The sequence below is a fragment of the Hemitrygon akajei genome, chromosome 11 (genome assembly GCF_048418815.1).
Source record: "Hemitrygon akajei chromosome 11, sHemAka1.3, whole genome shotgun sequence".
NCBI classification, from domain to species: Eukaryota; Metazoa; Chordata; class Chondrichthyes; order Myliobatiformes; family Dasyatidae; genus Hemitrygon; species Hemitrygon akajei.
The window spans coordinates 37,193,672-37,208,518 of record NC_133134.1 but is presented as its reverse complement, the minus strand read 5'-3'; the positions used below and the strand labels follow the sequence as shown (position 1 = coordinate 37,208,518).

General features: G+C 39.8%; 1 protein-coding gene across 1 annotated transcript in view; it reads left to right on the top strand.

The window, feature by feature from the left end:
* The window catches only part of card11 (caspase recruitment domain family, member 11), a 302,244-nt gene that overhangs the window by 144,466 nt on the left and 142,931 nt on the right, over nucleotides 1-14,847 (top strand). The window contains exons 3-4 of the mRNA XM_073060648.1: nucleotides 7,867-8,004; nucleotides 9,554-9,879. Of these exons, the coding sequence (XP_072916749.1) occupies nucleotides 7,867-8,004; nucleotides 9,554-9,879 (464 nt within the window). The remainder of the gene's footprint in view (nucleotides 1-7,866; nucleotides 8,005-9,553; nucleotides 9,880-14,847) is intronic.

Sequence of the window (14,847 nt, the reverse complement as noted above, 5' to 3'; positions counted from 1 at the left end):
TTCACAAACATGACATTTCCTTCCATTGTTATGCTGACAACACACAGCTTTATCTCCCCTTGAAACCAAACGACCAGTCAAATCTAGTCAGCCTCACGAACTGCCTTGAGGACATAAAGTGTTGGATGGCATAGAACTTCCTACAGCTGAAGGCAAGTCTGAAGTTGTCCTATTTGGCCCCCCGACTCCATCAAAGTGATACCCAACCGTCTGGGTAACCTGTCCACCATTGACAAACCCCATGTCAAAAACCTTGGTGTGATATTTGATTCCGCTTTTAAGTTTGATAAGCAAGTTAATGCAGTAGTAAAAGCCAGTTATTTCCAGCTTCGTACTATTGCTAAAATCAAGCAGTTTCTCTCCTTCAAAGATCTCGAGAAAGTCATCCATGCCTTTATATCCTCCCACTTGGACTATCCAACTCCCTGTATACTGGGATTAGTCAGTCGTCCCTGTCCCGCCTGCAACTGGTCCAGAACTCTGCATCCAGGCTCCCGTTAGAGGGAACATATTACTCCTTTTCTGGCCTCTCTCCACTGGCTACCAGTATGGTTTAGAATTGATTTTGAGGCTCTCCTGTTTGTTTATAAAGCCCTAACTGGGCTGGCCCCCTCCTATATTGCAGACCTCCTAACCCCTTATTCTACTTCCTGGTCCCTCAGGTCAGTTGACTTGGGGCTCCTGGCTGTCTCACGATCTAAATTTTTCAGGAGTGACCATGCCTTTACTGTTGCAGCCCCTAGACTGTGGAACAGCATCCCTCTCCCTATCAGATCTGTCCCCTCCATTGACTCTTAAGTCCAGGCTCAAAACTTACCTTTATTCACTAGCGTTTGAATCTTCCTGATGTGACTGATTTTTGGCTTGCGCCTGGGCTCGTGTGTTGTTTACTTTGTGCCTATGAGCTGAGTGCCTTGTTGTTTATATCTGTGTTTCTTGTATTTGTGATTTTAGCTACCTGTTATGGTTTGTACAGCACTTTGGTCAATACGGGTTGTTTTTAAATGTGCTTTATAAATAAATTTGACTTGACTTGCTTTGACTGAATAAAAAATTTTCATCCGTCTTATCTGTGGAAGACACTAGCAGTATGCCAGAAATTTGAGAGCATAAGGAAGCAGAAGTGAGTGTAGTTGCTATTACTTAAGGAGAAGGTGCTTGGAACCTGAAGGGTCTGAGGGTAGGTAAGTCGCCTGTTCTTGATGGACTACACCCCAGGGTTCTGAAAGAGATACCTGAAGAGATTAGTTATTTCTTTTCAAAAGACTGGAAAATTGCATATGTTATTCTGCTCTTCAAGAGGAGGAAGGAATTATAGGCCAGTTATCCTGACATCAGTGGTGGGGAAGATGTTGGAGTTCATTACTAACGATGAGGTTTGAAGGTATTTGGAGATGAATGATAAAGTAGACCTGATGCACCATCAATAACTCATGCTGAGACTTAGGAAGTGAGATATCGGCTTTTATTGACTGAAGAACAACACTACATCCTGGGAAAATGAGGGAGAGCAGCAGACCACAGTTGCCTTTATACAGGGGTCTGTGGGAGGAGCCACAGGAGCAGTCAGCAGGGTCTGTGGGAGGAGCCACAGGAGCAGTCAGACAGGTATATCTAGTTCACCACAAGACCAAAGTCAGCATGCTTTCTTCAGATGAAATCTTGCCTGTTAAATCCGCTGGAATTCTTTGAGGAAATAACAGGCAGGATAGACAAAGGAAAGTTAGTGTATGTTGTTTACTTGGATTTTCAGAAGGTCTTTGACAAGGTGCCTGTGAGGCTGCTTTACAAGATAAGAGCCAATGGTATTACAGGAAAGTTACTAGTATGAATAAAAGGTTAGCTGATTGGCAGGTGGCAAAGCATCAGAATAAAGGGGACTTATTCTGGTTGGCTGCCGGTAGCAAGTGTTGTTCCGTAGGGGCTGGCATTGTGACTGGTTCTTTTCATGTTATACTGTGTGTTAACAATTTGAATGATGGAATAGATGGCTTTATGGCCAGGTTTGAAGATGATGCAAAGACATGGGGAGGAGCAGGTACTGTTAAGGAAGCAGGGAGTCTGCAGAAGGAAGAATGGGCAAACAAATAGCAGATGGAATATAGTGCAGGGAAGTGTATGGTCATGCAGTTTGGTCGAAGAATAAAGGTGTAGACTGTTTTCTAAATGGGGAGAAAATTCAAACATTAGAGGTGCAAAGGGAGTTGGGAGCTCTTGTTCAAGGTTCCCTATCTTGGGTCCCCAACCTGGCATCCACGGACTCCTGGCTTAATGGTGTTGATCCGTGGCATAAAAAAAGGTTAAGCTTGCAGGCTGAGTCAGTGGTAAGGAAGGCAAGTGTTAATGTGAGCATTCATTTTGAGAGGACCAGAATATAAGAGTAAGAATGCGATGCCGAGGCTGTTATAAGGCATCTTGGAGTATTGTGAACAGGTTTGGCCCCTTATCTAAGAAAAGATGTGCTGGCATCGGAGAGTGTCCGGAAGAGGTTTATGAGAATGATTCTGGGAACGAAAGGGTTAACATATGGGGAGTGTGGCTCTGGACCTGTATTTGTGGAGTTTAGAAAAGTTAGGGTTTATCTCATTGAAACCTATCAAATATTGAAAGGCCTAGACAGAGTGGATGTAGAGAGCATGTTTCCTATAGTGGGGGAGTCTAGGACCAGAGGGAACAACCTTAGAACAGAGGAATGTCCATAAAGAACAGAGATGAGGAGGAGTTTCTTTAGCCAGAGGGTAATGAATCTATGGAATTGATTGCCACAGGTGACTGTGCAGGTCAAGTCATTGAGTATATTTGAATGTTGATCGGTTCTTGTTTAGTCAGGATGTCAAAGGTTGTGGGGAGAAGGCAGGAGAATGAGGTTGAGAGGGATAATAAATCAGCCATGATGGAATGGAGGAGTAGACTTGATAGGCCGAGTGGCCTAATTCTGCTCCTCCATCTTATTGTCTTATCATCTTATAATTTAAACAGAGTGATGATGTTCAGATGCACCTGTTGCCTTGTGCTGGATGTTGAGGTTATAGGTTTTCAAAGTGCTGTCGAATAAGTTATAATATCATCCTATCTTTTTTGATTGGCAATTAATTATTTTTCCCCAGGTATTTATTGCCATATTTTCCGTCAGTACAGAGCTTTCCTAAATGTTCTTCTCTGTCTCCATGTATTCAAAGGCTTGCTGTACTTTAAGCAAGAAAAAATAGGAGTTCTGGCCTTACCTCAACTGGAAGCTTGTCCGTTGCATGCTTTCCTATCCAATGGTTCTTAGCAGACTTGTAGGATTAGCTGCCACTGGATATCCTTTATGGTTAGATCAGCTTCTGAAGACATAAATAGCTGAGCTTCTTTTCAATCTTTCTCTATATCACCTGATTCACAGCAAAAAATGAATGTTTTGCCCTTCAAATGAACTGTGCAAATGTACTTGTAGAACTGACTACATGTGGCAAGAACTGAGGCAACTGTGTACTTTCCCAATCAATCATCCAGTGTTGTAAGTGCTGAGTTTATGCTTATAATTTCTATTGCATCGATTCTTATGCATATATTTCTATTATTTCACTCCATTTCATTGGAGAAATAATTTTGCATTTTATTGGGAGATTGCAGTAGGTCCAATCATTTCTGGAGACTGCTTAAATAGACAACAGTTTCTGTTTGCTTTGGAAAAAAAAGATATTTTCTGTAAAATAAATTATTGGTGCTAAATTCAATTGCCCTTGAAAATAAACAGAGATTTTTCTGCATATATAATGGCCACTCACTGACTCGAGTATAGGCAGAACATCAATTATTTTTAGTGTGCTGCTTACTATAATGAGTTCAACACCGTAGCCAACACTACCATTGCTGCTAATGTGGGTGCCCTTTTCCACTGGTTCACTTTGATTCTTGCTGGGCTTAAAGTGAAGCCGTATATTTTAAAGGGAATGATCTACGCCTGATGAACAGTTGTCAGTTATTCTATGACTGAATCCAGCCAAGGGAATGATGAAGAATGGCACAACACGGAAGAGGGCAGGGTGTAAAATTTATTTGTTACGTTTGTATTGATCATTGCTGTGCATACTGTTTACTCTGTGAGTTTCATGCAAACACTGAGTGTCACTGCATGTTGGTATCCACTCAGTGAGCACTTTATTAGGTACCTCCTGCGGCCTCTGGGTGCACGTTCAAGGTCTTCTGCTCCAGTGCCCATCCACTTCAAGGTTTGACGTGTTGTGCATCCAGAGTGCACTGTAGTAAGTGTGGTTATTTGAGTTACCGTTGCCCTGATCCCCTGTGAATAGTGTCAGAGCAAGGCCCTGAGCTGGTGATTAAGAGGCTCAAGAAGATTGGAGACTGGGTTGCGGCGAACTATCAGGCAGAGGCCCATTCGGGTTAGGGTTAGTGGGTGAATAAAAGCATCGGGGGGTCATCATATCGAATCCTTTTTCTCACATTCTGACCCCACCTCGGTCCGTGGATTTTCTGGTGTTTGTACACAGTCCAACACACATTCCTTAGTTTCATTCCTGACTACGATGTTTTTCTTGTGCCTTTCCAAGAGTTCGGACTGAGGCAGGCAGTGGAGGAGTTGCACGAAGCCACACACCAGCTGGTTTGGCCACCTCAGATACTGACTATGCATATTTTTTAATGGAAACATAGATGTGGGATTTAGACGCGGTGGACTTCAGGCACAAGTAGCCGCCAATCAGAGCAGGACAAAAATATACTGAAGATGCCAGATTATAGGAGAATGAGACTGCTGATGTATTCTGCTACAAAGGACTCGGAAGGGGATTTAGGTGGTGCAGACTGTGCACACAATAAACTTTAGCTTGCACTGGGAAGCCTGTCAGCAAAATTGGATTCAGTAACAGCTTGATATTAGGCTAGCCATGGTGCTTGGAGCCAGTCCCTGCAGGGTGAAATTTGTAGCCAAGAATATTACAACACATATGTACCCAAACTAGAAACTTAGTCTTCCAGTTGAGCACAGACAGCCAACACCCAACATCTACACATGCTGCAATGGAAGGACAGAATGAGACCCTCACTCTTCTGTTTCCAGTTTGAGGATTACAGTGTACTCAGTGCAGTCTTTTGGGCTCTAAGGTAATCTCCCAAATCTATCTGAAGTCATTTACACGGGAACTAATGGCCGCCTTCCAATGTTAAGACCAGAAGACATACTATAGGAACTGAAACAGGCCATTTGGCCCATTGAGTCTGCTCCATCGTCCAGTTGTGGTTGATTTACTTTCCCTCTCAATCCCACTCTCATGGCTGCTCCCTATAATCTTCAAAGCCCTTACTAATTAACAATCTATCAACCTCTGCTTTAAATATACCCAATGACTTGGCCTCCACAGCCGTCTGTGTAAATGAATTACACAAATTTACCATTCTCTGGCTAAAGAAATACATCCTCATCTTTGTGCTAAAGGAAGGGTTCCCAACCTGGGGTCCATGGACTCCTCTGTAGACCCCCTGGTATAAAAAGGTTGGGAACCCCTGTTCTCGAGGAACATCCTTCTTTATTGAGGCTGTACTCCTCCAGTCCTAGACTCTCCCTCTACTGGGAACATCTTCTCCACATTATCTGGGCTTTTCAATATTCATTAGATTTCAATGTGAATTTCTTCCCCTCCCCATTCTTGTAAACTCCAGTGAGTACAGGCCTAGATCTATCAATCGTTCCTCAGTCATTAACCCCTTCATTCCTGAGATCCTTCTTGTCTTTGGACCCTCTCAAATGCCAGCACCCTTGGATTTGCTGTGTGTGCCTGCAAGAAGGTGAATCTCAGGTTAGTATGTGGAGCCATATATGTACTTTGATAATAAATTTACTTTGAACTTTGAAGTGTGGTCTGACCAAATCTTTATAAAGCCTTAGCATTACATCTTTGCTTGTAACCTAAAGATTGACTTCAGGGAATCCTGCACTCTGACTCCCAAATTCCTTTGTACCTGCAATTTTTGAATTCACCCCCTTTTCGGAAAACAGTTTATGCATTCACTTCTTCAAACAAAGTGCACGACCGTATCCTCCTTACACTGTATTCCATTTACCCTTTCTCATAAGCTGTCCAAATCTTTCTGCAGACTCTTTGTTTCCTCAACACTACCTGCCCCTCCACCTATTTGATGGCCATAAAGCCATCAAATCTGTTATTGACAGCACTAACATATAACCGGAAAAGAAGCGGACAAAACACCAGCCCTGAGGACACCATTAGTCACCAGGAGCCGACTACAAAATGCCCCTTTTATTCCCACTCTTTGCTTCTGCCGGTCAGCCAATCTTCTGTCCACATCTGTAGCTTTCCTTTTATGCTACATTCACTGGTGCATCATCATGTGGGAGCGCTTGAAAAGGCAAAGGAACATTGCATACATATTGAAAAAATACACTAGTAATGCTAATTCTTATGTCCAGTGTGCTGTGATTTGATTAGTTTTGGAATTCTTGATTGGCACGAAAGGAAACAGGGAGAAGGCAGGAGATTGGGGCTGAGAGGGAAAACGGAGCAGCCATGATTAAATGAAATGGTGGAGCAGACTTGATGGGCCAAATGGCCTAATTGTGCTCTTATACCTTATGGTGTTGTGGAATGTATATTTTGTGGAGATTTCAGTTTTTAAGTGGAGTTCAGTGGCAGAGGGAAGCAAATCAATTATGAACATGAAAGTGATGTTGCAGTTAATGGCTACACACTGAGAGGATTCTTCTTGACAGAAGGGGTTGTGTGGTTGCCTCCTCCCTTCCTCCTGCACCTAAGATACTTGTGAGAGTCAGGGAAATAAACAGGCCCCTGGACCACTGTCCCCTTCATGACATACAATACAATCCACCACTCTCACCCAATTCTCCTTCCACCCACTTACAATAAATTGCAGTAGCCAATTAACTTGCCAGCCAGGTGGTCTTAGCGTGTTGGAAGAAACAGGAGGAGCTGAAGTCATAGGGAAAGATGCAAATAGCATTGAGGTCATTCCTGCATCAAATGCAGGTCATTGTAACAGTGAGGCAGCAATGCTAATTGTTGCAACTCTTTTCCACCTTGAAGCATGGTTTGTAGTACAGCCATTATCCAGGATTTTCTCCTCTGTATGGCAAGTACTAAAGGACATAACACTCCACCATGGAGCTTGACATCTGCCCCTGCCAGATTTTGCAGTGTTCTTTCACAAAGTCCATGTACTGCAAGTATTGTATGACTGCTTCAATACTGCAGTATATCTTGTGTTATATTTATGCTGTAGATGTGTTTGTGGGTTCACACTGAAGTTGTGAGTCATTGGGTCATTGAATCGTCTTCGTTGCTCCGTGGCCACCTGGTGGTTCAGTGCTAGTGGTACCATGCACTTTCATCAAATGAAGCCATCATGACTGCAAGCAGGGACATGTTAGTTAATTGTCTATTGTCATCCACCAGGTGAAAACTGGAGGAGTGGAATTTCTTTTGGCTCAGATACTGGATGAAGTCAATGGATTTCTCCAAAAACAAATGTCAAGTATAGCACCCTGAGGCTCCATGATCTCAGCAACTGGGTCTCTATAATCCACTGTGGTGCACAGTATTACACACCTCTAATTGTAATTTGAAGTAGATGAGAAATTCACCAATAAAACAATTACCATAAAGGGACTTATCAGTGTCTTGCTTTACCACTTCTGAATCCACCTTATGCTGCAATGGAGATTGAACGAATTCATCTGATATGATCTATGCTTATTGATCAGTGAAAAGTCTATGATCTGTAATATTATATATCTGTGAAAATTCCCAGCTCTTGTCTCTGGGAGTAAATAAAATTGAGTGAGTGAGAAAGTAATAAAATTCAAGACTCATTTAATTTTTCTTTCCAAAGGTCGTTTGCTGGATATCCTTCAAACAAAAGGGCAGAGAGGATATGTTGTTTTTCTGGAGAGTCTGGAATTCTATTATCCAGAACTGTACAAGTTGGTCACTGGAAAGGAGCCCACACGGAGATTCTCTACGATAGTAGGTAAAGGGATTATACTTATTTAACTTTTAATTTCATCACTTGCAAAGAAAAGCAACTCTCTTTTAAAACAATAGATTACTGCACTTAAATGGATATATTTTATGTTGCATATTACAGGTTAATATAGCAATTTCTTTTTCTATCCTTTATATACTTAATTTGGTCAAGAGTAAACTGTTGGCATTACTGGATTAAACTAAATGTTACCCTAAAAACTGAGCACTACTCTCAGGAATTAGAGCAATACTCTGAGCTGTTGCTAAGCCCAATTAAGGTCATGTTTTGAATGCAAAGGAGCCTCAGTGTTCAAAGTATTTTGAACTTGTTAAGGGGAAAGAGCAGAAACATAAATCTACCCAAGAGCTAGCATGATTGAAAAAAGACCAAAAGGCCTCTGTTATTAAGAGAAGCTGTTAAGGTTTAGTGATTTCAATAATATAAACAAGTTGAATTAATGTAAATGAAACAGGTGAACTATTTTGAGTTATTTCCTTTGTATTAGCTATTTCACCTTATTCCAGATCAGGTTCATTATCATTGACTTATATAATGTGAAGTGTGTCATTTTGCAACAGTAGTACAATGCAACGATACAAAATTCATGATAAATAAGCCATGAAAAAAATAATGAGGTAGTATTCATGGACTGTTCAGTAATCTAAAGGTGGAGGGGAAGAAATCATTTCGAAATGATTGAGTATGGGTCTCCCGTATTTTGCCTCTGATGGTAGTAACAAGAAGAGAGACTGTCCCAGATGGAGTGTATCCCGGATGATGGATGCCGTCCCGCACTGGCAGACACTCAGTAACTTCACCCAACCTTAGTCACAATTTGAAATGTATCTCCACCAATGTTAAGCCAACTTCCTTCTGATAGGCTTAGCAGCCCCACAAACCCACTTGCCCAAGAACTATCTTTGTTAAAATAGAAAATTTTTAAGTGACAATCAGTAGAAATGGAAGGAAGTAAATATTCTTAATAAACATTACCTTTTTCATTTTTATTTTCTGAGGCACCTTAGGAATGAAAACCCTTCATGATATTTGGAAGCTGTTGAACTCAAACCAAAAATGTAAATTTGATGTTGTTCAAAAGTATAAATTGTACATTCTACAAAAATGGGAGTTTGGATATTTTTGAATTAAAATCATAGCTATTCCTAGATCTAATTCTGCATCAGTTATAGTTCAATCTGATGCTTAAATGCAAGTAATTTTATCTTAAAGAAGGCTGATCGCTGCTTTTTATTACTGCTATACTAAAGCTGAAAGGTGCTAGACTTTGAAGTACGGTTTCTAAACTTAATTGCTCTAATTCTTCTTAAAATCCAAATCTTTTAGCAGGATTTTGGTCACCAATCTAATATTTTCATATCTGGGCTAGCATTAAAATTTGATAGTACTCTTTTGAGGCACTTTTTATTACCCTGAGAGTAAATTCAGGTAGTTATTGATGTTTGACAAAATGTGACCCAAGTGTGAAGGAATTTTTGTTTATATCTTTCTTGCACTTACCTTCTGTCATTGACAATCATGCACTTAATTCCAGTAGAGGAAGGACATGAGGGTCTGACACAGTTCCTGATGAATGAAGTGATAAAACTCCAGCAACAGACAAAGGCAAAGGAAGTGTCACGATGTGACATGCAGGTTAAGATGAAACAACTGGAAGATGAGAAGAAACAGCTCAAGCTGGTGAACCAAGAGCTTCACACATTCCAGGAACGTTACAACAAGATGAAGGAGGAAAGAAACAACTACAACGATGAGCTTATGAAAGTCAAGGATGACAATTACAATTTGGCCATGAGATACGCACAGCTTAGTGAGGAGAAGAATATGGCAGTGATGAGAAGTCGAGATTTGCAACTGCAGGTAAGGTTATAGATATGTGGAAAACTTAGCCTAACCAGTTATTGATTAATATAAGTCACTAGACTCATGTTGATATATTTATAAATTGCTAAGAACAGTTCTGTGGCAGCATGAGAATCGGCATAAACCAGCAATACTGCTGGGATTGAGGTTGTAGTATTATTGCTATTAATTTCTTTGTGCTGGGTTATCAGTGTCAGTGTTAAAATTCTACTGAGAGTAATTAGTGACAATGTTGTAATACTGCTGAGCAGAATCAGTAACAATTCAGCAATGCTGCTGTGTGCTGGTACCAAGCTCAGCAAGATACTGTGTTATCTGAGAAGAGGCTAGAATAGAAAACTGATGAAATTGGCAGTTATGCTGAAGAGTTTTGCAAAGTGAGAAAAAGTTTTAGCTCCTCTCCTGGTGTCATGCAGAGTAGATCTAATAACAGTACTTCAGAATATATTCCCTGCAAAATATTTGTCCAAAATCCAAATCAGCTATGCATACATTTGCTCATAATAGAGTACACCAAAGCACAGACTCTGCCATGAAATGACATTAAGCAATCAGACTACCAGCCTGCTTTTTACAGTTAGAACCTCCAACATCAAAACTGAATATTAACATTAGAGATTGCTCGCAAAGCTAGCTACACTATCGGAATGAATCATTATTTTTAATCCACCTTCTGATTGAAGAGGAAATCTGGCTGACTCAGATCATGTATAGTATCTAAACTGCTGAAGACTGAGCAAATCTTTGAAGTTACATGCATCATAGTAACAGTTTTTGCAAATGGTTTGAGTTGAAGTTAATTCTGTGTGATCATTTAATAGTCATAAGATTATCATCCAGTCATAATGTTGCAATGGATTAAACCAGTTATCAAAGGCATACGAATATTACTGCCTCCTCAGTCAAGCCGTTCCAGTCTAATATTTGATTTTATGGTGTATTTTCCACCATTGGATTTCCCAAAGTCCCTCACACATGGTAGAAGTATTTTTAGAGTTGTGACATTGTTATAAAAAAGGAAAAGACAGAAATTTGCACAATAAATGTCACCATCAAAATGTCCCACAAACAGAAAAGGGGTAAATAACTTTAACTCTATTGTTACTTCTCAAACTCAAACCTTGGTCAAGTCAATGGAGGAATTCGCCATCTTGTCTTCAAGTATTTCCATGGAATCTCTGGAGTCCAGCTGAGAAGTCAAACAGAATTTTCTAACAGGATTAAATGCATATTAGCGTTTCCATCACCAGTGACATTGATTGACATTATTTTCCTGCGCCCTGAACAGAGGTTTGAACTAATTACCTGCAGTCTTAGAGAATGGCAGCTACTATAACCAAAGCTGACATCTTGGTTTCTAATAGGCATGACTTTTCACCATCATTTTGTCTGCCTGCATCTGCCTTGGAGTTAACTCCATTCTGTGTATATATCAGACTCCCCACATAATGGCATGTGTGCATATCTCTGCACAAACTCCCATTTCAGTCTCATGTCATGGGTGGAACAGAACAATGGAACTGTGTGGGTATGATCGATAAAGCAAATACAATTTAAAAACAATTTGTGTTGCAAAGCACCCAAACAAATCTTGGCATTAAATATATTGTGAGTATTCTGAGGGAAAATATTATGAAGTATTCTGGAGGTCAGTCACAACTAATCTGATCTATGAACTGCTAACATTAATTCAGAAGCCACTAGCTCCAAAGTGTCAAACAATGCCACAAAACTGTCAATTGCCAAGTTTAATCAATTAGTTACTAATTGTGAATCATTAACTTCTAAAATTGATCCATTAACCACTAACACCATTCCAATTAACTGCTGACATGGATCTATCTGTCGTCATGGTTGACCCAACAGCTAAATTAATGCATTAATTGTTAAGGTTAATCAATTAACTGATAACATAGATATACTAATAACTAATATTGATCCATTGATTGCCAGTATTGACTATTAATATTTATACATTCACAGCTGCAATTCATCCATCTTTGATGGATTAAACACTAATATCAAACCCCCAATGCTAAAGCTGATCTGTTAACCAAAGCGTTGATTTAATAACTTACAACACTCGTACATAAACTGCTAATTGGCTCCCTACATGCTTTCCATCCGTGCTGGGTTGAGCATCGAGCTAGCAACTCGGCCTTGTAAAAACAGACAAAAATGAAAGATACGACACTGTTGCTGCCTGATGCACCAAACAAGGTGCGGAAAGAAACATAAAATAAAATGGCAACACTGATCTGTTAAGACTGATCCATGAACTACTATGATTAATACATTAATCACTGATGCTGATCCATTGAGCACTAAGGCCAATCTATCAGCTATTAACATTGATCAATTAATCATTGCATTAATTTATAAACCACTGGATCATTGATTTTTTTTTTTGATCCTGTCATACAACCAGAGATAATAAACTATCTTTACTGCACTTCACAAATCCCAGAAAAAAAATTAGAGCCACATTCACAGCCGTATGCTTGCTGGAATGATTAAGATAATTGGGTATAATGAGAAGATTCATTGTGATACCCACTTAGCAGTCTCATTAGGCAAAGGAGCAACCCTATTCAACAAAGCTATACCAAAGGAGTTCTATTTTAAGAACACAAAATGCCCATGACCAATGAAGCCAACTAGACTTCAGTATATGAATCTAACATTAACATCGCATTATTCATGCCACGAACGGTGGCATTTCTGAAATGAAAGTTTCATGATTCCAACTTCAAGGAAACCAATCTGTTCTGTAAGTGATATGATTGACTGTCTCTATGCTTATAACCTTTTGATCCCATTTGCAGCCAGATATACTTCCAGTTATTTTTCAAAGAACTAATCAAATCTTGATGGCTCGCACTTGCAAATATTTACGGTGCTGTGAGAAAATAAAGATTTTTTATAATAATTAGACATGCTCAAAGCATGTTGATTTTGAACTTGTGCTCTCTAATACTGCACTCGCTGTTTAAACTAAATTACTTGCTTGTATTTTCATTATTCATAACTCATAGCATTATAAAGATCTGGATAACATCCCAATCATTTTTCATTTCTTCAATGAAAGTGGGTAGAATATGTAAGCATCTTTTTATAAGTTAATGATGAAAGCTACTTCTTACATTTAATAAAAATTGGGTTCTCAAGAGTTTCACGTAATGTTCCAAATAAAGCTTAGCTATAAACTTGAACGGGTTTAAGTAATCCTTTTGAATTTATTATCAAGTAATTTCTAATAGGCTCTCCTTGATTAGCCTCATTGATATAAGCTTCACATTAATTGAATAGTTTCAATATATGATATATATTCACTGGTCAAGCCTCTCCTCCATTATACTTTGTGAATTGCTATTCTTCAAATGGAGTTTTCAGAGACAGGTGAGAGCTGAGTAGAATATTTGGTTTTCAAACCTCTGATCTTATCATTTTAATTTGTTGTACTTTAAAAATGTATTTTAGGAGGGTGGTAGTGATCATTTCCACCTATACTAATGAATATATTAGTTAGTCTGAGCCTACTGTGCCTTTTGAAATGCATTTAGTCCAGAGCAAGGTACATGACAGTGACTGGAGAGCAATCCAAGAAGTCGTGACTTTCCGCAACTCATTATTTCCACTTACTATCACTGAGGTGGCATGCAAGCATTAAGAGGGTAACGCGAATGCATTGCCAGCGACCCGGATTCAGTTGTGCCACTGTGTGTAAGGAGTTTGTACGTTACGCCCACGACTGTGTGGCCTTCCTCTGGGCACCCCGCTTTCCTCCCTCATTGCGAAGACGTAGGGGTTGTAGGTTAATTAGTCACATGGGTATAACTCGACAGCTTGGGCTTGTTGGGCTGTATCTCTAAATTTAAAAAAAACTCATTTCTCGTGCTCACATTTCCAAGTCTGTAGCGGAATTCATCTTGTTTCTGCATGACGTTGGCAATCACACCTGAAGGACAGGCTGATTGATGTTCTGGTTGGTTTGTACCTTTCAATCCTCCTGGTTTGTGCCATCCATCCAGGGGTTCACAAATTCTGTGTCTTACAGCCCAAAAGAGGATGAGCTGTGACCCATGTCCTTACCAGAATCACATTTATTGGCACTGACATACGTCATGAAATTTGTAATGTTGTGGCAGCAGTGCTGTGCAGGTAAAACAAATTACTATATGTGACAATAAAATCTATAAATAACTAAAAGTAATTAAATAGCTTGTTGCCAAATGCTTGGTAGGAAATTTGATTTATTCATCGTGTATCTCACAATCTTCACTGCTTTATTAATGTAGTTATATTGGTTGCTTCTCTTTTGTATCATAACATAAAACTTTGAGTATTTCATGGCCTTTTAAAGATGCTCCCTCACTGACGCTGAGATAACAATAGAAGAAATAGTACTAGAAATAAGCTATAATGCCACTTAAATCTGTACAGTCATTCAATAGGATCATTGACATCTGATTTTGGCCTCATCTCCTCTTCCCTGCCCTCGATTCCCAAATGGACCAAAGACTTGCCTATCTTGGTCTTGAGCATATTCAAAGATTCACCCTCATCAGCTCTCCAGAGCGGCTGATTCCAAACAACCACAACCCAAGCAACTCCTTCCCTTGAGCCAGCCTTATTTAAGTGTTTCAGCCCAAGCCCAAATCACTCATTCCATTATTGAGTGTGGCCCTTGTGCATTCGGATCTCTCATTGAAGTGAGAGTCAGATTGAATTTTTCAGTCTAGAAGCCACCTGTCATTTCTTAGCCCATGACTTGACCTAGATCCCCAGGTGTTGTGGCTTGTATTACTAGCAAATGCTTTCTACTGTCATTTATGAATAATATAAATAGCCAGGGAGTGAGATTCCTCTCCATTAATCATTAGCCCAAGCAATGGATTTTCATCTTATCTGTTTAAATCCATGCAAATGTCACTTTGGTGAGAGACCCAGGAGACTTAAAAAGTC